Raw genomic sequence first — 23948 nt, forward strand, 5'->3', positions numbered from 1 at the left:
GTGACCCCTCAAGGGAACTTCACAGTTCTGAGATACTACAGAGTCCCCAAAATGGGACCCTAAGTGAGATCTGTCAAGTTCCTTCCAGCTCTAACTTTTGTGACATTAGAGAGTTCATGAAATGTTTCCGAATAGTTTGAGACTCGTTGCAGGGAAACACACACACACACACACACACACACTGCATTGCAGGTTCACTTAGAGTTTAGAAAAATGTGGTAGGCCCTGCAGGTAACCAGATATCTGTAGTGCTCTGACTTCCTGCCAGGCGCTATGTTTACCCATAACTTTCCTCTCCCCAAAGGACATGTTAAATCAGAGGGTCCACTGCTAAGGGTGGTCAAGGTAGCAGTGGGCTCTGAAGTGAAGTGGGAGCTGGAAGAGAAAGTGACTTCACTAGGAAAGGAAATTGGGCCAGGACAGGAATGCTAACGGGAGAGCAGGGGAAGCAGCTGCGGGGGACGGGACAGGAAGCTTGGAGTGGGAATAGTATGAGGACTGGGTTGTCTGGGGAAACCATACGTGTCCACTAGAGAAAAAGGACCAGGCTGGGCGAAGTGGCCCACGCCTGTAATCCCAACACTTTGGGAGGCCAAGGCGGGTGGATTATCTAAGATCAGGAGTTCAAGACCGGCCTGACCAATATGGTGAAACCCTGTCTCTACTAAAAAAAAAAAAAAAATACCAAAATTAGCCAGGCGTGGTGGTGGGCGCCTGTAGTCTCAGCTACTTGGGAGACTAAGACAGAAGAACTGCTTGAACCCAGGAGGCGGAGGTTGCAGTGAGCCAAGATAATACCACTGCACTCCAGCCTGGGTGACACAGCGAGACTCTGTCTTGAAAAAAAGAAAAAAAAAAGAGAAAAAGGATCCAGCCACGGTCCCTGGAAGCTTGGCTACAAGGCCCTTTCCTTTGTCTACTTCATGGAGAATGTCCAGCAATTCACTAGGGAACAAATCCGTTCATCTCTTTCCTGGTTACAGTGTCAACCCAGCAAACACTCATGGGATCTGCTTGTGCAGTCCTTGTGCCAGGTGCTGGGCATACAAAGGAAAGAAGTGAGTCTCTACCCTCAAGAGGGAGAAAAGCATAGAGCCCGTCTCTGTGATACAACACAATGCCTGACTAGCTATGGGGTCCTGCCATGGGGAAGGAGCTAATTCTGCAGGTGGTGCTGGTCACTGCAATTTACAGTGTGGAAGTGACTTGAAAGAAGGGCACAGCTGGCAGGGAACACAGCACGGGCAAGGCAGCGAGGTGGGAAAGAAGACGGTGTACTCCAGAGATGGCCAACCTCCCCCAAGTGTCTCGGGCTGGGATTGAAATCTCAGATGCCTGCAAAGGAGGCCAATATGCTCAATGGAAGAAGTGAGCACCAGATGACAGGTAACACTAGCCAGAAGGGGTCATCAGCACATGTCCCAGGTCAAGGGGGTGGCCACTGTTCAGTGATAGAGGACCAGAGCTACGTGACAAGGAAGTGTTGAGGGCCCAAAGCACCCTGTTTATCAAGAGACTGAGAAGTCCAGGTTCTTATGTGAAATTACTTTTTTTTTCTTTCTGAGACAGAGTCTCACTCTATAGCCCAGGCTGGACTGCAGTGGCGCGATCTCGGCTCACTGCAACCTCTGCCTCCCAGGTTCAAGCGATTATCCTGCCTCAGCCTCCTGAATACTGGGATTACAGGCACCCGCCACCACGCCCGGCTAATTTTTGTATTTTTAGTAGAGACGGGGTTTCACCATGTTGGCCAGGCTAGTCTCGAACTCCTGACCTCGTGATCTGCCCGCCTCGGTCTCCCAAACTGTTGGGATTACAGGCGTGAGCCACCACACCTGGATTTTTTTTTTTTTTTTTAGATGGAGTCTCGCTCTGTTGCCCAGGCTGGCGTGCAGTGGCGCGACCTAGGCTCACTGCAACCTTTGCCTCCTGGATTCAAATGATTCTTCTGCCTCAGTCTCCCAGGAAGCTGGGATTACAGGCAGGTGCCACCATGCCCGGCTAATTTCTGTATTTTTAGTAGAGACGGGGTTTCACCATGTTGGCCGGGCTGTTCTCAAACTTCTGACCCCAAGTGATCCGCCTGCCTCGGCCTCCCAAAGTGCTGAGATTATAGGTATGAGCCACCATGACCTTACTATTTTTTTTTTTTTGAGACAGGGTCTTGCTCCGTTGCCCAGGCTAGAGTGCAGTGGCATGATCACAGCTCACTGTAGTCTCAACCTCCTGGGCTAAGGTGATCCCACCTCAGCCTCCCGAGTAGCTGAAACCACAGGCATGTGTCAACATGCCCAAATAATTTTTAACAATTTTTTGTAGAGATGGGGTCTCACCGTGTTGCCCAGGCTGATCTCAAACTCCTGGGCTCAACTGATCCTCCTGCCTCAGCCTCCCAAAGTGCGAGGATTACAGGCATGAGCCACCATGCCTGGCCTGAAATTACTATTTTTGAATATGGAAAAACATATTGATAGATGCTGTACAGTGCAGTGTAAAACCTCTGGGTGTGAGAGCAGGTAGGCAAGTGTCTAAAAAGATGAGGCTGGAGGGGAGCTAATTCCCCAGACAAATTCTCTACTTCAAGGTGATATGATCCATGGGGCAATTGTTAAAGCTGCAAAGCCTCATGGGACATCGGTAGTCACACTTTCTTACTTATACATAAAGTGCTCTGCAAACAGTTTCAAGTTCTTCCTTGCAACCAACCACATTGCTGTGCACTAGCCTACTCCCATTTGGAAACAGAGAAGCAGTCATGGGACTAGATGCTGAGGGAGCTGGGAATGTAGTCAAAACGGATACCTCTCAAAATGTATATTCTTCCATCAGCCCAGTGGCCAGGTCTTCCCCGCAGACTCACTCTCCAGGTGTGAGAACCTGGCCACACACTGGCAGTGACAAGGCTGAAATGGGCCTTCCATAACATACTACCAAGTGTAGACCTTATTCGACTGAGTCCTGGCTCTGCTACCTACTAGGTGTGTGGTATAAAACAGACACAATCACAGTATCCCACTGAGCTGTCTCAGGAATCAAATGAGATCTGCCATGGCAACAGTCAGCAAATGTTCCCTGTACAGGGCCAGATAGTAAATATTTTTGGCCTGTGGGCCACATAGTCTCTTTTACAACTACTCAACTCTGCAAGAAAACAGCCGTGGACTGTATGTATGTGAAAGGGTGCCGCTGCATTCCAATAAAACTTTATTTGCAATAGCAGGCAGTGGGCTACACTGCTTTGGGAAAGGGGAAGACCTCTACAAATATTATCTTCTAAGGACTCCCATGTTGAAATGTAGTCATCTGTTTATGTCTGCTTTCTCACCATACTATGAAGTTTCTAAAGGCAGATAATATATTCCCTTTTGTTCAGATTAAAACAAAAAGAAGCTGGGCATGCTGACTCATGCCTGTAATCCCAGCATTTTGGGAGGCCAAGGCAGGCAGATCACTTGAGGTCAGGAGTTCGAAACCAGCCTGGCCAACATAGTGAAACCCCATCTCTACTAAAAATACAAAAATTAGCCAGGTGTGGTGGCACACACCTGTAATCCCAGCTACTTGGGAGGCTGAGGCAGGAGAATCACTTGAACCCAGGAGGCAGAGGCTGCAGTGAGCTGAGATCGTACCACTGCACTCCAGCCTGGGTGAGAGAACAAGACTCTAAAAACAAAAAACAAACAAACAAAAAGAATAAGTATAGTCCAGTATGGCACACGAGGAAGTCCACAGGAGTTTTCAAAACTGTACAAGTTAATACTAAAGTAGAATTCTAAGTACAAATGCTGACAGGCCTAGGAGTGACAGACACAATGAGAGAAGCCAGTCATTAGACAGGCCACCTCCCTCCTAAAGGGCAACGTCTCCACTTAACTCGGGTGGTGGGACAATTGTTGCCATGCAGAATTCTGATTTGGTGTTAATAGACTTTATTGATATTTTCAAGAAAACACCACAATCAGGTATTTATGAGAAATCTGCTCATTTTTCAATGTTGACAACTAATTCAAAAATTTAAAAAACAAAACATTATGAGCCAAATAAACATGCATGTGGGCTGTTTCAGCCCACTTATGCAAGCTCTGATATAAAGAATTCATTTCCAGCCAGGCACAGTGGCTCACGCCTGTAATCTTAGCAACTTGGGAGGCCAAGGTGGGAGGATTGCTTGAGCTCAGGAGATTGAGATCAGCCTGGACAACATAGCAAGACCCCCATCTCCACAAAAAATAAAAAATTAGCTGGGCATGGTGGCACACACCTGTAGTCCCAGCTACTTGGAGAGCTGACATAGGAAGATCGCTTGAGCCAGGAGATGGACGCACCAGTGAGTTATCTCACCATTGCACTCCAGCCTGGGCAACAGAGCAGGACTCTGTCTCAAAAAAAAAAAAAAAAAAAAAAAAATCCACACCTGTAATCGTAGCACTTTAGGAGGCCAAGCGTTAGGGTTGGATCACCTGAGGTCAAGAGTTCGAGACCAGCCTGGGCAATATGGTGAAACTCCATCTGTACTAAAAATACAAAAATTAGTTGGGCGTGGTGGCATGTGCCTGTAATCCCAGCTACCCAGGAGGCTGAGGCAGGAGAATCGCTGGAACTCGGGAGGTGGAGGATGCAGTAAGCAAAGATCGCACCACTGTATTCCAGCCTGGGCTACAAAGTGAGACTCCATCGCAAAAAAAAAAAAAAAAAAAAAAAAATCAACTTCACAGAAAAATGTCAAGAATAGTACAATGAATTCCCATATCCCCTTCACCTGGATTCAATCTTACTCATTTGGCATCTCTGAATTCCAATGCACAGAAGGCACTGAAATGTTGAATCATGGAATGAATCTCATAAGGAAAAATAAACAAAACATTATGTGCCGACTTGCTATAAGTTAAAGTGACAGGAGGAATGAACTCTGAAAAAATTTGAGAGAAATTAATCAGATAGAAGGATCGGAACAAGAAGAAAAGAAAACAGAACAGACACAAAGACTATATGGGATGCATGTTTATTTCACCTGCTGAATGCTTGCTTTGTTTTATTGCATTTGATTGTTATTTTATTTTTTTTTGCTGGGTTTAAGTAGTAAGAGAAACAGACAAATCACCAAGAAGCCAGGTAAATACCACACAAGGACAGGAGAGACCAGCTAAACCGACAGTGTACTCTCAGCAAAACCTTCCTAATTCAACCATCACCTGTTTGCAGTCTGGGATTATTTGGACAAGCGAGGCTAAATTTCATCTTGGCATTATTAATTATTTGAGAAAGTTTGCTAAGCAAATGAACAGTATAAACAGGGGAAATGTTGAATATTTGCTCTAGGGGAGCAGTGAAAAGCAAATGAACAACTTCCAAATCCTTTCTAATTATATCGATGTGCTGAACTTTTGTCTAATTATTATGTTCCTTGAAAATGAAATATAATTTTTTTTCCTAAACCATTTCATATTTTTAAAGCACTGGGGAAAATTCAACTTTAACAGAAAGGCAAACATTTTCATAGGCAGAAAACACATGCTGCCAATGTACCTTCATGGAATAAAAAATGTCAAACATTGGATTTTCTCTTAAGCAAAGAGTGTGCTAATTACAAAAGTTATCATCTGCTACAGAGCTTCATCAGCACGCTTCCCTCTTCTGTCAACTGTGTGGAAGAAGTCTGCCTATTTGCAGATAATGATAACATCAGCCACTACGTAGGAACTTTTTTTTTTTTTTTGAGACAGAGTCTCACTCAGTGGCCCAGGCTAGAGTGCGGTGGTGCAATCTCAGCTCACTGCAACCTCCGCCTCCCAGGTTCAAGCAATTCTCTGCCTCAGCCTCTCGAGTAGCTGGGATTACAGGCACCAACCACCACACCTGGCTAATTTTTGTATTTTCAGTAGAGACAGGATTTCACCATCTTGGCCAGGCTGGTCTTGAACTCCTGACCTCGTGATCCACCTATCTCAGCCTCCCAAAGTCAGGCGTGAGCCACCGCGCCCGGCCGTAGGAACTTTTTTTTGTTTTTGTTTTTTTGAGACTGATTTTCACTCTTGTTGCCTAGGCTGGAGCGCAATGGCGCGATCTCGGCTCACCACAACCTCTGCCTCCCAGATTCAAGCGATTCTCCTGCCTCAGCCCCTCAAGTGGCTGGGATTACAGGCATGCACCATCACACCTGGCTAATTTTGCATTTTTTTAGTAGAGACGGTTTCTCCACGTTGGTCAGGCTGGTCTTGAACTTCCGATCTCAGGTGATCTGCCTGCCTCGGCCTTCCAAAGTACTGGGATTACAGGCGTGAGCCACCGCGCCCAGCCAGGAACATTTTTTTTATATGCCAGACTTGATGCATTGTTTCATTGAAGCCACAAAACAAGGTAGGCTTCATTATCATGTCCATTTTACTGACAGGAAAACCAAGGCTCAGAGAGGTCAAAGTGTACAGCAGAGATTCAAACCCAGGGCTATCTGGCCCCCAAACCTAAGGACATTACACTGAATCACAGAAACAGATAGGACCTGCCCAAAGTCAAAATCAAAAGGCCACGGAAAGGGTTGTGAAAAGCTATGGTGATTAAGACATGCCGAATAAACTAAATTACAGTCCAGTTTGAAGGGCATCTGCTAGACATTTAAGCTTTTGTGAATTTAGGAAGTAAACATCTTTCTAATAAGGCCAGGCTTGGCTTATCTAGTTGGTTAGAATCACAATAAGGTATGCTTCACTTTATCCAATAAAGAGGTATGTGCCTATAAAATTATGTATAAATCAGGGCCAGGTGCGGTGGCTCATGGCTATAATCCCAGCACTTTGGGAGGCTGAGGCGGGTGGATCACCTCAGGTCAGAAGTTCAAGACCAGCCTGACCAACATGGTGAAACCCCATCTCTGCTAACAAAAGACAAAAAAGTTAGCCGGGCGTGGTGGCGTGTGCCTGCAATCCCAGCTACTCAGGAGGCTGAAGCAAGAGAATCGCTTGAACCTGGGAGGCAGAGGTTGCAGTGAGCCAAGATCATGCCACTGCACTACAGCCTGGGTGACAGAGCAAGACTCTGTCTCAAAAAAAAAAAAAAAAAAAGTGTAAATCAAAGTTTTAAAAATCGGAAAAGAAAATGGGATTCTTTGGAGGTCAAATATGACCTTAGGGTAAATACTTCTGAGAATAAATTTTTCCTTTTGGGGACCAATCTGAAAATGAACATACTCCTCTACTAGGCTACAATAACGTCCTAAGACTGCAAGTGTAGAGATGCTCATTAGAAGGCACAAAGCAGCCTTCCTGAAAATGGACCGTAGCAATGTTTCTCAAAGTGTGTTCTGCAGATCCTGGGAGAAGGAGGGGTCCACAAAGACAAAAGTATTTTAATCATAATTTGAAGAGTTTTTCACTGTGTTGATTTTTTTTTTCTTTTAAGACAGTCTCACTCTGTTGCCCAGGCTGCAATACAGTGGCATGATCTTGGCTCACTGCAACCTCTGCCTCCTGGGTTCAAGCGATTTTCTTGCCTCAGCCTCCCGCGAGTAGCTGGGACCACAGGTATGTGCCACCACGCCCAGCTAATTTTTGTATTTTTAGTAGAGACAGGGTTTCACCGTGTTGGCCAGGCTAGTCTCAAACTCCCGACCTCAGGTGATCCGCCCACCTTGGCCTCTCAAAGTGCTGGGATTACAGGCATGAGCCACCCCATCTGGCCCTGTGTTGACATTTGTACTTATGACACAAAGCAATGATGGGTAAAACTGCTTGCAGTCTGAATCAAGGCAGTGTTACCACAATGTACTGGAAACCTTCCCTCCTTCCTTCCTCCCTCCCTTCTTCCATCCCTCCCTTCTTTCTCCTTCCTTTCTCTCTCCCCTCTCTCCCTTCTTTCTCTCTCCTCTCTCCCCCCACCCCACCCCCTCCTCTCTCTCTAGACAAGGTCTTTTTGCCCAGGCTGGAGTGCAGTGGCACAATCATGGCTCACTGTAGCCTCAACCTCCTGGGCTCAAGTGATCCTGAGTGGCCGGGACTACAGGCACAAGCCACTATACCTGGCTAATTTTTTACTTTTTACAGAGATGAGGTCTCACTAAGTTGCCCAGGCTGGTCTTGACCTCCTGGGCTCAAGTGATCCTCACACCTCAGTCTCCTTAGTAGCTAGAACCACAGGTGCGTGCTACCATGCCTATTATTTATTTATTTTATTTATTTATTTAGTAGAGATGGAGTCTCACTATGTTGACGAAGCTGGTCTTGAATTTCTGGGCTGAAGAGATCCTCTTGTCTTGGCCTCCCAAAGTGTTGGGACTATAGGGGTGAGCCACTGAACCCAACCATTAGGACATTCTTAAATAAAAATAATTGTTTGTTTTAAATGTGAGTACATGGCAGTAAAGAATATAATAGACAAATTATGGTTATTCAGTGCTGGGAATTTGGCAGAAATTTTCTCAAATACGAAATAAGTGAGTCTGTCACTTCAAGGAAACAGCTGACAGTATTTGTTGCCAATGTTAAAATTCAAGCTGTCAAGTGAAAACAAGTTGAAAACTTGTTTCCATTACCTTGAGTTTGATAGTTTCCTAATACTTGAACTCCTTTTTAAAATGAAATAGGTGGTGATATTAACAGATGTGATTTTTTAAATACTGTATAATGGCATCTGAAAGGTCAACGTTTAGATTTGCATAACTCACTGAACGAACATTTTCTAACCAACCGATGGCTGATGTTATAAAATCATATATGGGTAAAGCAGCCAATGAAAGGGCAAGATAGACCAATGGATTTTAATGCAACACAGTATAAAAGTTCACCTGTAAGGCTTCAGATGACACACTGTGACTAAGAAACTGCCACTTGTGGCCTGGCTTGGTTCTTCACACCTGTAATCCCAGCACTTTGGGAGGCCGAGGCGGGCGGATCGCCTGAGGTTGGCAGTTTGAGACCAGCCTGACTAACATAAAGAAACCCCATCTCTACTCACAGTACAAAATTAGCTGAGCTTGGTGGCACATGCCTGTAATCCCAGCTACTTGGGAGGCTGAGGCAGGAGAATCGCTTGAACCTGGGAGGCGGAGGTTGCGGTGAGCAGAGATCAGGCCATTGCACCCCAGCCTGGGCAACGACAGCAAAACTCCGTCTCCAAAAAAAAAAAAAAAAACCTGCCACTTGCAGGCCAGGCATGGTGGCTTACGGCTGTAATCCCAGCACTTTGGGAAGTGGAGACAGGCTGATCACCTGAGGTCAGGAGTTTGAGACCAGCCTGGCCAACATGGGGAAATTCCATTTCTACTAAAAATAAAAAAAATTAGCTGGGCATGGTGGTTCACACCTGTAATCCCAGCTACTCGGGAGGTTGAGGCAGGAGAATCACTTGAACCCAGCAGGCAGAGGTTGCAGTGAGCTGAGATCATGCCACTGCACTCCAGCCTGGGCGACAGTGAGACTTTTTCTCAAAAAAAAAAAAGAAACTGCCATTTGCTAAATTTTGTATAGTATGAAAGGAGCGTGTCTACAGTTATCTGAAAAAGCAATTAAAATATTTCTCTCTGCTCCAATTATATATTTGTATGAGGCCAAATTTTCTTCATACACACCAGCCAAAGCAGCATAACAAAACAGTTTGAATCCTGAAGCAGAAATGAGAGAAGTTTTTTCTATTTCTATTGAATAAACTTGAGAAAACATAAAATAATGCTACTCTTCCTATTCATTTTTTTGAGGCAAATGTAACTGTTCTCCATTCAAAATATTATTTATGTTCAGAAGTAACGGGTTTATTGTTGTTGGGAGTTTTTTTGAGACAGGGTCTAGCTATGTTGTCCAGGCTGGTCTTGAACTCCTGAGCTCAAGCAATCCACCCACCCAGGCTCCCAAAGTGCTGGGATCACAGGTGTGAGGCACTGCACGTGGCCAATTATTATTATTATTATTATTATGAGCCACTGCACCTGGCCAATTATATTATTATTGTTATTATTATTGGGTTTTTTTCAGACAGAGTCTTGCTCTGTTGCCCAGGCTGGAGTGCAGTGGCAAGATCTCGGCTTCAAATGATTCTCCTGCCTCAGCCTTCCAAGTAGCTGGGATTACAGACACGCGTCACCACGTCCCGCTAATTTTTAGTAGAGACAGGGTTTCACCACGTTGGCCAGGCTGGTCTTGAACTCCTGACCTCAAGTGATCCGCCCGCCTCGGCCTCCCAGAGTGCTAGGATTATAGGCACGAATCCGTGCCCGGCCCAATTTTTATTATTTTTAAAGGAACTAATTAATGGACATTTTAAGATTTTCTCAGTTTAAATCTTTGATATGGTAAATATCATAAATATACATAAACAAAGCTCTTTGAGGTAGGAGTATACAGGGGTCCCAAGGCTTAAAAGGTTTGAGAACTGATGTTCTAGAGCAACATTACATTGACCTTTCCAGAGGGCAAAATGGTAAAGCACATTTTATAGTGCCTCTAAAGTACAAAGGGCAAAGATATATTTTAAGCATATGACAGAATGTTCAATTAAAAACATTTTTTTCCACACTACATTCAGTGAATATAAAAATGTGGATTCCCCAGGAACAAATTCCCGAGAAGTGAGGGACAGTGCTGTAATTAGAAAAATGATCTGGACTCTAGCCCAGACCCTACCAGTCTCTCTAGACTTTAGTCTTCCCATCTGCAAAGTGAGATATCAGAATAGCCTATTTTCCATTTGTTTCCAATTGTCAATACCATGACTCTAACCAGGGATCCCACAAGCTGTCTCTGGCATTCAGAGTGACTGGCCATCTCTGTTTTTGAGAAGTACCCCATGAGGACAATCAGCTGGTGCTTGGTGAGCAGCTTTCCTTTCAGGTGAGGAATTGATTTTCAGTTACAGCCTCAATCCGGCTCACTAAACTCTCCTCTGCAGACATCTGCATTTACAACCTCTGGAATAAAGGAACCCTCAAAACCGGTCCAAATCTCAAGCTCCATAATTCAGCTCCAGAGACGGGGTGTCTGGGTTTCTCACTCACTCTGCTACATGCTGGTTGTTTGACTTTGGGCAAGTTCCTTAACACCTCTGAGCCTCAGTTTCATCATCTGTAAAATGGAACAACGCTGAACTCAAAAGGCTGGTATGAAGCTTAGCGAGGTGTTGCCCAAGAGTACTTACAGAGTTCTTGGTACTGGAAAGCACTTTGTTAAAGGGAGCTATTACTATTAACGCCAAGGCACAGAAAGGGAGTATTTCCTAAACTCCCTTCACCCCCCACACCAATTCCCTTTCCCAGCACCTGACGATTGCACTCCCACGATCAAGCTTATCTTCATATCAACTCCCAAATCCCACAGTTCCACATCCCAACATTCACAAGACCCTCCTCAGACCTCTACTTTTCCTTCCCCACCCTACGTCCCTTCACTGAGCTCCCAGCCAGTACCGGTTTCCTTCACGACCACAGCCGGGCAGAATGGTCACAGCACTGACCACTCCCCGAGGCTCTCCTCCGCGTTCCGGACCACTAAGCCTCCCTATTCCTCATTTCAGAGACCCCCTTGGGTCAGGAAGTGGTGGTCCAGGGGTTTATGGCCAAGGATTCTGCCCAAAGCGCGCTCGGGAGGGATGGGAGAATAACAGCCCGACCTCCCGGAGGGGCCCACAGACACTCACCGTCCATCCCTAGAGGCGGCGGTTCCGGGTGCTCGAACCGGAAGCGGCCTCTACACTGTTTGCAGTTCCCCTGGTTACTGCGGGGCCTCGGACCAATGACGGTGGAGCTCCACTTACTGAGCCCGCCCCCGGAGAGTGACGTCATGGCGGCGCGCTGGAACTCCTCCTCCGAACCCTGGGTCTGACCCACCTCCCCGGGCCCCGGATCGCTGTGCGCAGGCGCGCTGGACCAAGGCCCTTGGGGGTGCGTTGCGCATGCGGCCCGGGCGCCGCCGACCAAAGTAGCAATGGACGCGTTGGAGTCGTTGTTGGACGAAGTGGCTCTGGAGGGGCTCGATGGCCTGTGTCTGCCAGCGCTGTGGAGCCGGCTGGAGACGCGAGTGCCGCCCTTCCCACTGCCTTTGGAACCCTGCACGCAGGAGTTTCTCTGGCGGGCCCTAGCCACGCACCCGGGCATCAGCTTCTATGAGGAGCCTCGGGAGCGACCCGACCTACAGCTTCAGGACCGGTCAGCGGGCGGCCTGGCCTGGCGGGCGGGCGCGCGGGCGCAGGGCCCGGGGGCTGATGGAGCTGGGGGCAGGGCGGGGGAATGGAGTGGGGCCATGCAAGTACCAGAGGCCTGTTGATTGAGTTGGAGCGAGGCGGTAAAGCTAATCTTGGGTCCCTCAGGCCTGGCAGGGCCCTGGAGTCTGATGGAGTTGGCGGGGGGAGGGGGAGAATCTAGTGATGTCCCGTTTTGTCCCTGTTTGTGTTTTGGGGTAATGGCGAACAGGATTGGGGATATTCTTCAGGCTTAAAATAATGTTTCCTTTACCTTGGAGGATAGGATTGGAGCAGGAAGACACTTTAGAGCCAGACTGGAGACTCTTGAGAGCAACAGACCCTCAAGGAATATTCATTGGGTGCAGATAGCCTAGGGCAACTCGAGATCTGCGTATCAGGACAATTAGCGATAATGCTAAAAGCTGACTTTTATCAGGGACTTTATGGATGAGGTGCTGTTCTTTTTTTTCTTTTTTGAGATAGAGTCTCTCTCTGTGGCCCAGGCTGGAGTGCAGTGGCGCGATCTCGGCTCACTGCAACCTCCGTCCGCCTCCCAGGTTCAAGCGATTCTCGTGCCTCAGCCTCCTGAGTAACTGGAATTACAGGCATGTTCCACCACGCCCGGCTAATTTTTGCATTTTTAGTAGATATGGGGTGTCATCATGTTGGCCAGGCTGGTCGCGAACTCCTGACCTCAGACAATCTTCACATCTCGGCCTCCCTGATTACAGGCGAGAGCCAAGGCGCCCGGCCACATTGCTGTTCTAAGAACCTATTCTAGAAGCTTAGGAGCTTAAACTTACTTGATCCTCACTTGATTAAACTCCTCTAAACAGGAGATTAAATTCACTTGATCCTCATCTATGAGGTAGGTGCTGTTATCTTCCTCATTTTACAGAGGAAGAAACTGAGGCACAGAGGGATTATGTAACCTAAGGTTCTGGGGGCAATAAGTGACTAAGAATTGATTTGAACCCAGGCCATTTCCAGCATCTGTGCTCTTAAGCCATATTGTGAGGGTCAGGGGAGGTTCCAAGAGGTAATAATGTCCAAGACAGGCCGGATGCGGCAGCTCATGCCTGTAATCCCAGCACTTTGGGAGGCTGAGGTGGATGGGTCACAAGATCAGCAGTTCAAGACCCGCCTGACCAACATGGTGAAACCCCATCTCTACTAAAAATACAAAAAGTAGCCTGGCATGGTGGCGCATGTCTGTAATCCCAGCTACTCAGGAGGCTGAGGCAGGAGAATCACTTGTGAACCTGGGAGGCAGATGTTGCAGTGAGCTGAGATTGAGCCATTGCACTCCAGCCTGGGTGACAGAGTGAGACTCCGTCTCAAAAATAAAATAAAATAATGTTCAAGACAAAACTTAAAGGTTGGATTTAGGCAGCCACTTGGCAAAGAGGACTGTTGGACAGAGAAGAGCAAATGTGAAGTAAGTAGCTGAAGTGTGGAATTGGAGGTAGGGAATGAGGAATAGCTAGGACTGTGCTAAGATCCTTCATACAACATGTTATTTAATTTTTCAGAAACCTTAGGAGATGGGTAATATTCTCCCCATTTTCCTGAGGAGAAAATCGAGGCCCTGAGGGGTCAAGTGGCATGCTAAAGGTCAACTAGCAAGGGAAGAACCCAGACTTTGAGGAAGGTCTAAGTTCAGAATTTACTCTGCCCTTAGCCAAATTGGACTGGAATCAAGTCTTTTAACCTACTTAAAGAGTTTATCAGCCTGTAATCCCAGCACTTTCAGAGGCAGAGGTGGGCGGATCACTTGAGGTCAGAAGTTCAAGACCAGTCCGGCCAACATGGTGAAACCCCATGTCTACTAAAAATACAAAAATTAGCCGGACGTGGTGGTGGACGCCTGAAATCCCAGCTAGGTGGAGGCTGCAGTGAGCCGAGATGGTGCCACTGCACTCCAGCCTGGGTGACAGAGGGAGAATCCATCTCAAAAAAAAAAAGCTTATCCTTTATCAAAAGGACAGTGAGAAGTCACTGAAGAGAGGGTCAGACTAGTGGCAAAGAGTAAACTTGAGAGATTTTTAGTAATCTAGTCGTGGTCTGGCTTACCATGGTGGGTGTGGGGATGAAGAGCACAGGCAGTCAAGACATAGTAGGCTGCTGTTTGGGCACCTGAGCAAACCCTGATTCTCATCTCTGAGGCTGGGAACACGGAAGAACAGCGTGGGGGTTGAGTCTGGGGGAGGTGGGGACTTTGCTGAAGAGATATGTGACACATTCAGCTTCAGGTTCTTTTGAGTTGTCCAAGTGAAGAGTCTTAATTAGTAAACATCTGGCTTCGTGGGAGTGAAAGCAGGCCAGAGGGTGGGACTGAGCTAGACATCTGTGAGTCATTCCTAGCAGCTGGTAATTAAAGCGGCTGGCTAAGATCAGCCCTAAGAGAGAGTGTAGTGTGGTTGGAGGTCTTGAGACAGAGCCCTGCAGTACACATACATTTCAAGGCTGGATGGAGGGTGAGGGACTTTCAAAAGAAGACTGAGAGGCCAGGCGCGGTGGCTCACGCTTGTAATCCCAGCACTTTGGGAGGCCGAGGCGGGCGGATCATGAGGTCAGGAGATCGAGACCACAGTGAAACCCTGTCTCTACTAAAAATACAAAAAATTAGCTGGGCGTGGTGGCGGGCGCCTGTAGTCCCAGCTACTCGGAGAGGCTGAGGCAGGAGAATGGCGTGAACCCGGGAGGCGGAGCTTGCAGTGAGCCGAGATCGTGCCACTGCACTCCAGCCTGGGTGAGAGAGCGAGACTCCGTCTCAAAAAAAAAAAAAAAGAAGACTGAGGCAGTGTGGCTGGAGAGGTAGAGGACAGTCAGGTCAGAGTGGTGTTCTGGAAGTTTGGGTGGAGACAGGATGATTTAAGAATGGAGGGTTGGGCTGGGTGCGGTGCCTCACGCCTGTAATCCCAACACTTTGGGAGGCCGAGGCGGGTGGGTCATTTGGCCAACATCGTGAAACCCTCTCTCTACTAAAAATACAAAAATTAGCTGGGTGTGGTGGCAGGTGCCTGTGATCCCAGCTACTAGGGAGGCTGAGGCAGGAGAATCGCTTGAACCCAGGAGGCGGAGGTTGCAGTGAGCCGAGATTGCGCCACTGCACTCCAGCCTGGGTGACAAGATCAAAACTCAAGTCCCTTAAAAAAAAAGGAATGGAGGGTTAAATAGTACAGATAACACAGAGGGGGCAAGGAAGGAAAGGGCTGAAACATGTACATGGGATTTAGCCGCAATTAGACTAGTGTAGGATGTGAGTGAGATTTCAAAATAAAACTTAATAAGCAGCCAGGCAAGGTGGCTCACACCTGTAATCCTAGCACTTTGCAAGGCTGAGGTGGGCAGATTACTCAAGCCTAGTAGTTCAAGACCAATCTGGGCAACATCATAGTGAGGGAAAAAAAATTATATATATACATATATATATGTATTTTTTTTTTTCAAAAAAAAAAGAAAACTTGACAAGCTTGGCTAATTGCATGAAAGAAGCACAAATGAAAAATGTCTCCATGGTGTTGTAAGAGGCACATGGAAGAAAGCGGTAGTAAGAAGGGAAAGAAGGGACTTAATTGGAGCTGAGGAGAGGCAATCATATTTGGAATGGGAGGCGTTTAATAGACAATTGAAGACATTGGATCTGTATTCGGAGAAAAAGGACTGAGAATTCAAAGGTGAGACTTGTTAACATGCAGGCGGTAATGCAAACCATGAAAATGGATTAGGATATTAGAGAGATAACTAAGGAGAGATGGAAAGATGAGATCTTAAAGGGAGGAAAGCTTTGGCCACTTGTGGTGGCTCCCACCTGTAATCTCAGCACTTTGGGAAGTTGAGGCAGGCAGATCACCAAGGTCAGGAGTTCGAGACCAGCCTGACCAACATGGTGAAACCTCATCTCTACTAAAAATACAAAATTAGCTGGGCGTGATGGCACACGCCTGTAATCCCAGCTCCTTGGGAGGCTGAGGCAAGAGAATTGCTTGAACCCGGGAAGTGAAGGTTGCAGTGAGCCAAGATCATGCCATTGGACTCTAGCCTGGGCAACAAGATCAAAACTCCATCTCAAAAAAGAGGAGGAAAGCCTTGAATCATTTCGTCCAACTTGGTGGTTTGGAGACTGAGTACCAGATTTGGAGGGAAACAAAAGCCCATGACTTGGCCAATAAAGAGGTTTAGGTCCCAGCACCCAGCTTCTGGAATAGTCTGGGGAGTCCTGGAAAGGTCTGCGTTCTGTGGGATAGAAAGGCAGGAACCTGCTTGTCAAGATTATCTGCATTTATAAGGCAGGAAAACTGAGTGATCTCACTTCTCTCTGATCTCTGCTGGAGGTTGTCAAAAGAACACAGCCAAGCACGCATTGTATCTGAAGCTGAGTTGGGCTTTGATATTTGTGTTTTTCTCCTTAGGTATGAAGAAATTGATTTGGAAACTGGAATTTTGGAGTCTAGGAGGGACCCGGTGGCTTTGGAGGATGTCTACCCCATTCATATGATCTTAGAGAATAAGGATGGCATCCAGGGCTCATGCCGCTACTTTAAGGAGAGGAAAAACATTACCAATGACATCAGAACCAAGTCCTTGCAGCCTCGCTGTACCATGGTAGAAGCCTTTGACAGGTAACTATTTTGCACCATCAGAAATTCCTGGGAATCTGGCCGGGTACAGTGGCTCACGCCTGTAATCCCAGCACTTTAAGAGGCCGAGGCAGGTGGATCACTTAAGGCCAGGAGTTCAAGACCAGCTCGGCCAACATGCCAAAACGCTGTTTCTACTAAAAATACAAAAATTAGCCGGCTGTGGTGGCACACACCCATAATCCCAGCTACTGTAGTGGCTGAGGCATGAGAATCACTTGAACTCAGGAAGCGGAGGCAGGCTGCAATGAGCCGAGGTCATGCCACTGCACTTCAGCCTAGGCAACAGAGTCAGACCCTGTCTACTAAAAAAGAAAGGAAAAAAAGAAATTCCTGGGAATCTGAGTGCTTTGAATGTGTAGTCAGAGCACTTGGATCTGGCCTACAACCTTGGAGTCTGTCAGAGTTAACTAGCCCTGCACTAAGCCAGTTCTTGGCCTTCATTTGCCTTCTTCACTGGGGTCAGGGGTCCTGCCTTTCTCTTTCCTTTGTGCTCACAGTCCTAGAACACTTGAATGGTGCCCTTTCTCTCTTCCTAGCTGGGTCCTGTGCTGCCAAGCCGTTCTCTTGTGAATCCTCAGTCAATATCCCAATTTCCCAGAGTGTCTAATCCAAATGATCATTTTTTTTCAAGCACCTAACTCCATTCCTGCCTTCCTTCCTACTTTTCAGGGCAATGTGAACTCTGCTAACTTCCACCTTCTTTCTTGACTTGCAGACTTTTCCACATTTCTTCCCTGTCTACTCTCATCTCGGAGGAGGTGAGAAATGGTGGCCCTGTCTAAGGCTGTGATCTGGATGGATCCCTTCCTCCTCCTCCCCTCCCCCAGCGCAGCTCCCTCTACCCCTGCTCTTTTCCACCTCTCAATTAGCTCATCTTTCTCCTTGATTTTCTTTTTCTTTTTCTTTTTTTTTTTTGAGACAGAGTCTCACTCTGTTGCCCAGGCTGGAGTGCAGTGGTGTGATCACAGCTTATTGCAGCCTTGACCTCCTGGGCTCAGGTGATCTTCCCACCTCCCACCTGTGTAGCTGGGACCACAGGCGCATACCACCACACCCGGCTAAGTTTTACTTTTTGTGGAGATAGGGTCTTGCCATGTTGCTCAGGCTGGTCTCAAACTTCTGGTCTCAAGCAATCCTCCCACCCCAGCCTCCTAAATTGCTGGGATTACGAGTGTGAGCCACTGCCTCCTGTCTGTCCTTGATTTCTACTGAAGCTTTCCCCTCAGCACATGAACACAGTTCAGCCATCTCACAGCAGAACCTTCTCTTGACCTCAAACCACTTGTAACTGGCTGTCTCTTTGACTCTGCAGCCATGCTTCTTAGATGAATCAGCCCCATTCACTTTCTCCCTCTTCACTTCTTTGCCCACTGCAATCCTGGTTCCTGACTTTATCACTTCACAATTTTATCCTCTAAGATCCCATGGGCCCATGAACACTGTTAGGCCCCTAATCTCCTTGACCCTGCTACACTATTAAGGACTCAAAGCTTTTGTGCCAGTGGCTTCCTGCCTTATTTTGTTTTTCTACTTTCCTTGCCGTTCCTCACCAGCTTATTTGTGAATTCATCTACTTCCTTCCACCATTTAAATGTTGGCTGGTGGGCTGAGCAGTAATCCAAGCACTTTGGGAGGCCAAGGCAAGAGGATTGCTTGAGGCCAGGAGTTAAAGACTAGCCTGGGCAATATAGCAAGACCCCATCACTACAAAAAATTAAAAAACAAAAAACTAGCTGGGCATGGTGGTACACTCTGTAGTCCCAGCTACTTGGGAGACTGAGATGGGGGGATTGCTTGAGCCCAGGAGTTTGAGGCTTCAGTGAGTTATGATTGCACCACCACATTCCAGTCTGTACAATACAGTGTGACCTGATTTCTTTTTATTTATTTATTTATTTTTGAGACAGAGTCTTGCTTTGTCACCTAGGCTGGAGTGCAGTGGCATGATCTCCGCTTACTGCAACCTCAGCCTCTCGGGTTCAAGCGATTCTCCTGCCTCAGCCTCCTGAGTAGCTGGGATTACAGGTGCATGCTACCACGCCCAGCTTATTTTTGTATTTTTAGTAGAGACGTGGTTTCACCATCTTGGCTAGGCTGGTCTCGAACACCTGACCTCAGGTGATCCACCCACCTTGGCCTCCCAAAGTGTCGAGATTATAGGCGTGAGCCACCACACCTGGTCGACACTATCTCTTAAAAAAAAAAAAAAAAGACACATTAACTGCTTCTAAAGACTCTGTCTAGTCCCAGACCTCTCTCCCAAGCGGAATATGTGTTATTCCAATAATCTGCCATGCATACCAGTGTGATCATCACTCTCCTTCACCCCAAACCTGCCTTCTCTTCCTATCTTAGTGTGTTGTATGTTGCTAGAACAGAATACCTGAGGTTGGGTAATTTACAAAGAAAAGAGGCTTATTTAATTCATAGTGCTGCAGGCTGGGATGCTCAAGGGCATGGCACTGGCTTCTGGCAAGACTTTCGTGCTGCCTCATAACATGGTGGAGGGTCCAAGGGACAGTGAACATGTGCAGAGGGGCAAAACCTGGAGGACATCCTTGCTTTACGTCAACTCACTCTCACTGGAGCCAATCCATTCCCAGGAGAAGGAGACTCATTCTCTTCTCCAGGTGGCATTAATCTATTTATGAGGGATCCATCCCCCACTACCCAAACACCTACTAGGCCTCACCTCCCAATGCTGCTGCACTGGGGATTAAACTTTTTTTTTTTTTCCTTTTTGAGACGGAGTTTTGCTCTTGTCACCCAGGCTGGAGTCCAATGGCACAATGTTGGCTCACTGCAACCTCTGCCTCCCAGGTTAAAGCGATTCTCCTGCCTTAGCCTCCTGAGTAACTGGGTTTACAGGCACCTGCCACCATGCCCGGCTAATTTTTCTATTTTTAGTAGAGATGGGGTTTCACCGTGTTGGCTAGACTGGTCTTGAACTCCTGACCTCAGGTGATCTGCCTACCTTGGCCTCCCAAACTGCTGGGATTACAGGCATGAGCCACTGTACCCAGCATACTGGTAGTTAAACTTCAACATGAGTTTTGGTGTGGACAAGCCTCTTCCAAACCATAGTACTGCCTTTTCTCGTTCTCTATTCTGGTCAGATGTACTCTCATGCACGTGGCTGTACAAGCCATAAACGTGGGACTCTCCTAGGCCCCAATGTGATGGGATGTACCCTGACCACACTAGGCAGAGGTTTCAAACTGACCAAATCTGCCCACAGCTGAGCTTTGTGTGCCCAGCATGGTATTCTGTTTGGTTTTTAATTTTATTTCATTGCTAACATTTAAAAACCTGGATTTCTAGCTTTTCCTGAAAAATCACAAGATCTAGCTGCACTGAGACCAATTTTTTACAGGATGATATAGGCCAGAGTTCCCCTCAGCTGGCCACGTACCACCCAGTTCCACACACCGTGAGATTGTGTTCGTGTGTGCTCCCTGCCCTCCTGATCGGGTCCCAACAGGCTCTATGTGATTGTGCCTCTGCTCACCCAGTGCTCCGACCTCAGTTTCTTCACTCTGCACTGCACTTCAGCCTCAATATGCTGGGCTCCTTTCTGTCTCAAGGCAATCCTTGTGCTGTTCCTTCTGCCAAGAATATTCTGCCCACAAATCTTCACATCGCCACATCATTCAGGCTTCAACCTGACTCCTCTGGAAGTGTCCCCCATTGCGCAGACACCATCATAGTACTCTTTATGGCACCAAAAATGGTTTTAAGTGTTTGTTTATGTCACCGTTTCCTCACTAGATTATACATTGCTCAAAGGCAGGGACTCTATCCTTCTTGTTCACTGCTATATCTCTCAGTTCTATAATATGCCTGGCACAAAGCTGGCTTCTAGAAATACATGTTTGAAGTTGTAACCCCTGACCCATGTTACAGAATCTGAACTCCCCAGCACGGCATCAGAGGGCCATTGGGGATGTAGACGCTGCTGGCCTCTCGAGCTTTCCTTCCTTCTGCTTTCTAGCTGGCTACCACACTCCAGACTTTGTAGCCGTGCTGCACCTCTTACCTCCAGGAGCAGGCATGCTTCTTCATGCCTCTGTAACCGTGCAGCTTCTGCGTCCTTCCCCTTCACTCTCTCATCCACCCAGCACACTGCTAATACAAGAGTCACCTCCTTGCCTCCTGGTACAGTGGCTCACACCTGTAATCCCAGCACTTTGGGAGGCCGGGGGGGGGTGGGTGGGTCACTTGAGGCCAGGAGTTCAAGACCAGCCTGGCCAAGATGGCAAAACCCCATCTCTACTAAAAATACAAAAATTAGCCTGGCACAGTGGCAAGTGTCTGTAATCCCAGCTACTCGGGAGGCTGAGGCAGGAGAATCACTTGAGCTCTGGAGGCAGAGGTTGCAGTGAGCTGAGATCGCGTCACTGTACTCCAGCCTGGGCAACAGGAAACTTTGTCTCAAAAAAAAAAAAAAGAATCACTCCTTGTGGGGTTTTCCCTAATCTCTGTGCACACACTCTTGTTTATACACACATATTTGAATTAGGGCTCCTCATCTATGCCATTTTACAGCCTCAACAACTAGAGCCTCTTTCTGTGAGAGAAGTTATGACCTCATACTAGAATTATTCATTTTAAATTTTTTTCTCCTTCAGTAGCCTGTGAGCTCCTTGAAGGTAGAAACTGTTTTTATTTGTCTTGGTATCCTGGTGTACTTTGCATGGTACTTCGTTGGCATTTGATAACCTATAAGATGACCAGTCAGCAAATTAAAACTAGCAGGAGTCATCGAATCAGCTAATTCGCAATAATTAACAAACATTGGGATCATGACAGTGAAGGATAGTAAACTAGTCAGAGTAATGATGTTTTAAAAGCAGCAAACCAGTGCCCTGTTTTCAAACATTTTTTCCCCCAGCTGACCTCTTATAATTTAATTTAATGAGCCTATTTTGGGAACAAAAGAGCATAGGTCCTAAGTTTGTGAAATTTGGATATATAAAGTGGACTTTCTGTCTATGTATTCACAACGTAACATTCTTTTTGAAGATGCACTATATGGGCTTCTGTGACTTAGGCAAAATACTAATTTCAGATGTCAAACAATGTGAAGAAAGATGCAGTTAAGTTAAAACAGCCTCTTTTTCTTCGTGCCTACTTAGTGGTAAAAATAAAGTCATCTGGTGTGGGGAAGAAGGAAGGAAAACTGTCAGACTGAGTTGAGTGGTGTGGCTGCAGAAGGACCTCGTGACCAGGCATCTGCAAATACTAGGGCTGAGAAGAGTGGATGTTGGCTCCCAATGAACAGAATTGGTAGCCTGTGAGCTTTTATATGTGGACCCTTGGTGACTTCTTCATCTGGGAAACGGGGGTCCTCTACCTTAGGCCATTTCCTGCTGATATAACAGAATATCACAAACTGGGTAATTTATAAAGAACAGAAGTCTGTTTGGTTCATGGTTCAAGGGGCTGGGAAGTCCAAGAGCATGGCACCAGCATCTGGCAAGGACGTCCCACTCCCGAGATAACTAACCCACTCCCACGATAAAAGCATTAATGTATTCAAGAGGGCAGAACAGAACTCTCATGGCCTAATCACCTCTTAAATATTCTTCCTCTTAATACTGTTACAATGGAAATTAGGTTTCTAACACGTGAACTTTCAGGGGACACATTCAAACTTCAGTCTTCTCCAGTTGAGTAACTTGATGCCAAGGAGCGAGTGAGGGATGGGTTCCCCAGCACACATCCTTGTGGGATCTCCCAGCTGCAGGCCCAGGGCTTGGATTCTGAGAGTGGGTGAATGGAGCAGGTCAATTTGCTCAAGATGTCAGTTAGATTGAGCAGGCCAGGCACTGTGGTGGAGTCTCCATCATCAGTGATGGGGAATGCACAGTAAAGACTGTTAGGCGTCAGCACAGAAATGAGTCTTCTCACTTGGGCTGTCCTCACATGCCTTTTGCTAGGAAGTGGTTTTGGCCTCTTTTGGTGCATTCTTTCTCACTTGTCAATTTAGAAGAAGGAACTAATGATTTGTGCAAGGTCTGGCCTTCAGCAGTGAAGCCAAAATGAGACTGCAGGTCCACTGATTGCACTGTTCAGTGCTTTTGACTCTGAAGATTGTTTTATCAGTTCAGCTCACTGGGCTAGATCATTTACTTAACAAATATACACAGAGCCCCTGTTACCACCCAAATTCATTATTCTAGGCACTAAGGATGTCCTGGTGAACAGGTTGACAATGTGCCTGCTCTTATATTTGAATGAGGAAAACTGACAAGAAAGTTGGCAAAAGAAAAAAAAAAGTGTGTGTGTGTGTGTGTGTGTGTGTGTATAGTCATTTCTAAGAGTGCTAAGTGCTATGAAGAATATGGAAATGGTGGGGGTGGGGCTGGAACTCTAGTTGGCATTTTCTGGAAGGCCTGAGGAGTTGACAACTGAGCTGTGACCTGAATGATGAGAAGAAATCAGTCACCTAAAGACCTGGAGGAAAAGCAGCCTGGCCGAGGAAACAGCAAGGGCAGCACCCCTGAGGCTTGTCTTAGGAACAGGAAGGCTCCTGTGGGTGAGGGGCAGAGCTGTGGAGGATGAGATAAGCAAGGCAGGGAGGGCTGGGCCCTGGAGAGCTTTCCAGGAGGAGCGGGATGAGGAGTTGGATTTGGCCTGAGCACCTTGGCAAGCCCTGAAGGGCTTTCAGCAAGGAGATAAGATTGGCTCTGTTCCTTCAGCACACTACACTACTTTTATTATTATTATTGTTATTATTATTATTGCCTTTTTTAGCACACCACTTCTAAGACTGAAAACTTGCTTAACTTAATTTTGGGGTCTTGTGAACTCCTAGAAGAAGCAGAAAATGAGGATTCTGCACATTTCTTTTTCTTATCTCAGTTTTCCTAAAATCAGTTAAACTTACTTCTTCATGCAATTGTTTCTGATTTGCAGGTGGGGGAAGAAACTGATCATCGTTGCCTCCCAGGCCATGCGGTACAGGGCCTTGATAGGCCAGGAGGGGGATCCGGACCTGAAGCTGCCTGACTTCTCCTACTGCATCCTGGAACGGCTAGGCCGGTCCAGGTGGCAAGGGGAGCTCCAGCGAGACCTTCACACCACTGCTTTCAAGTAAGTGAGAGGATTTGCTTCTCTGCTTTAAATTATACGTCATTGCAC

General features: G+C 46.9%; 2 protein-coding genes across 14 annotated transcripts in view; one reads left to right on the forward strand and one right to left on the reverse strand.

Moving 5' to 3' along the window:
- Positions 1-11707, reverse strand: part of KATNIP (katanin interacting protein) — a 241234-nt gene extending 229527 nt beyond the window's left edge. For 7 of the 12 annotated variants that reach the window (XM_063612791.1, XM_063612790.1, XM_063612789.1 and 4 more), the window contains exon 1: positions 11617-11700. In XM_063612791.1, coding sequence (XP_063468861.1) covers positions 11617-11623 — 7 coding nt within the window. In that variant the 5' untranslated portion in view covers positions 11624-11700. Of the gene's footprint in view, positions 1-11616 lie in introns of all 12 variants that reach the window. The other 5 variants (XM_055297731.2, XM_055297730.2, XM_055297729.2 and 2 more) reach the window with 3 other exon arrangements.
- A 111-nt stretch (positions 11708-11818) lies between these two features.
- The window catches only part of GTF3C1 (general transcription factor IIIC subunit 1), an 89786-nt gene continuing 77656 nt past the window's right edge, over positions 11819-23948 (forward strand). Inside the window, exons 1-3 of one of the 2 annotated variants that reach the window (XM_055232670.2) lie at positions 11819-12124; positions 16575-16784; positions 23724-23900. In XM_055232670.2, coding sequence (XP_055088645.1) covers positions 11904-12124; positions 16575-16784; positions 23724-23900 — 608 coding nt within the window. In that variant the 5' untranslated portion in view covers positions 11819-11903. The remainder of the gene's footprint in view (positions 12125-16574; positions 16785-23723; positions 23901-23948) is intronic. The other variant, XM_055232671.2, reaches the window with a different exon arrangement.

This window comes from Symphalangus syndactylus, chromosome 11, assembly GCF_028878055.3.
Source record: "Symphalangus syndactylus isolate Jambi chromosome 11, NHGRI_mSymSyn1-v2.1_pri, whole genome shotgun sequence".
Classification (NCBI taxonomy): Eukaryota; Metazoa; Chordata; class Mammalia; order Primates; family Hylobatidae; genus Symphalangus; species Symphalangus syndactylus.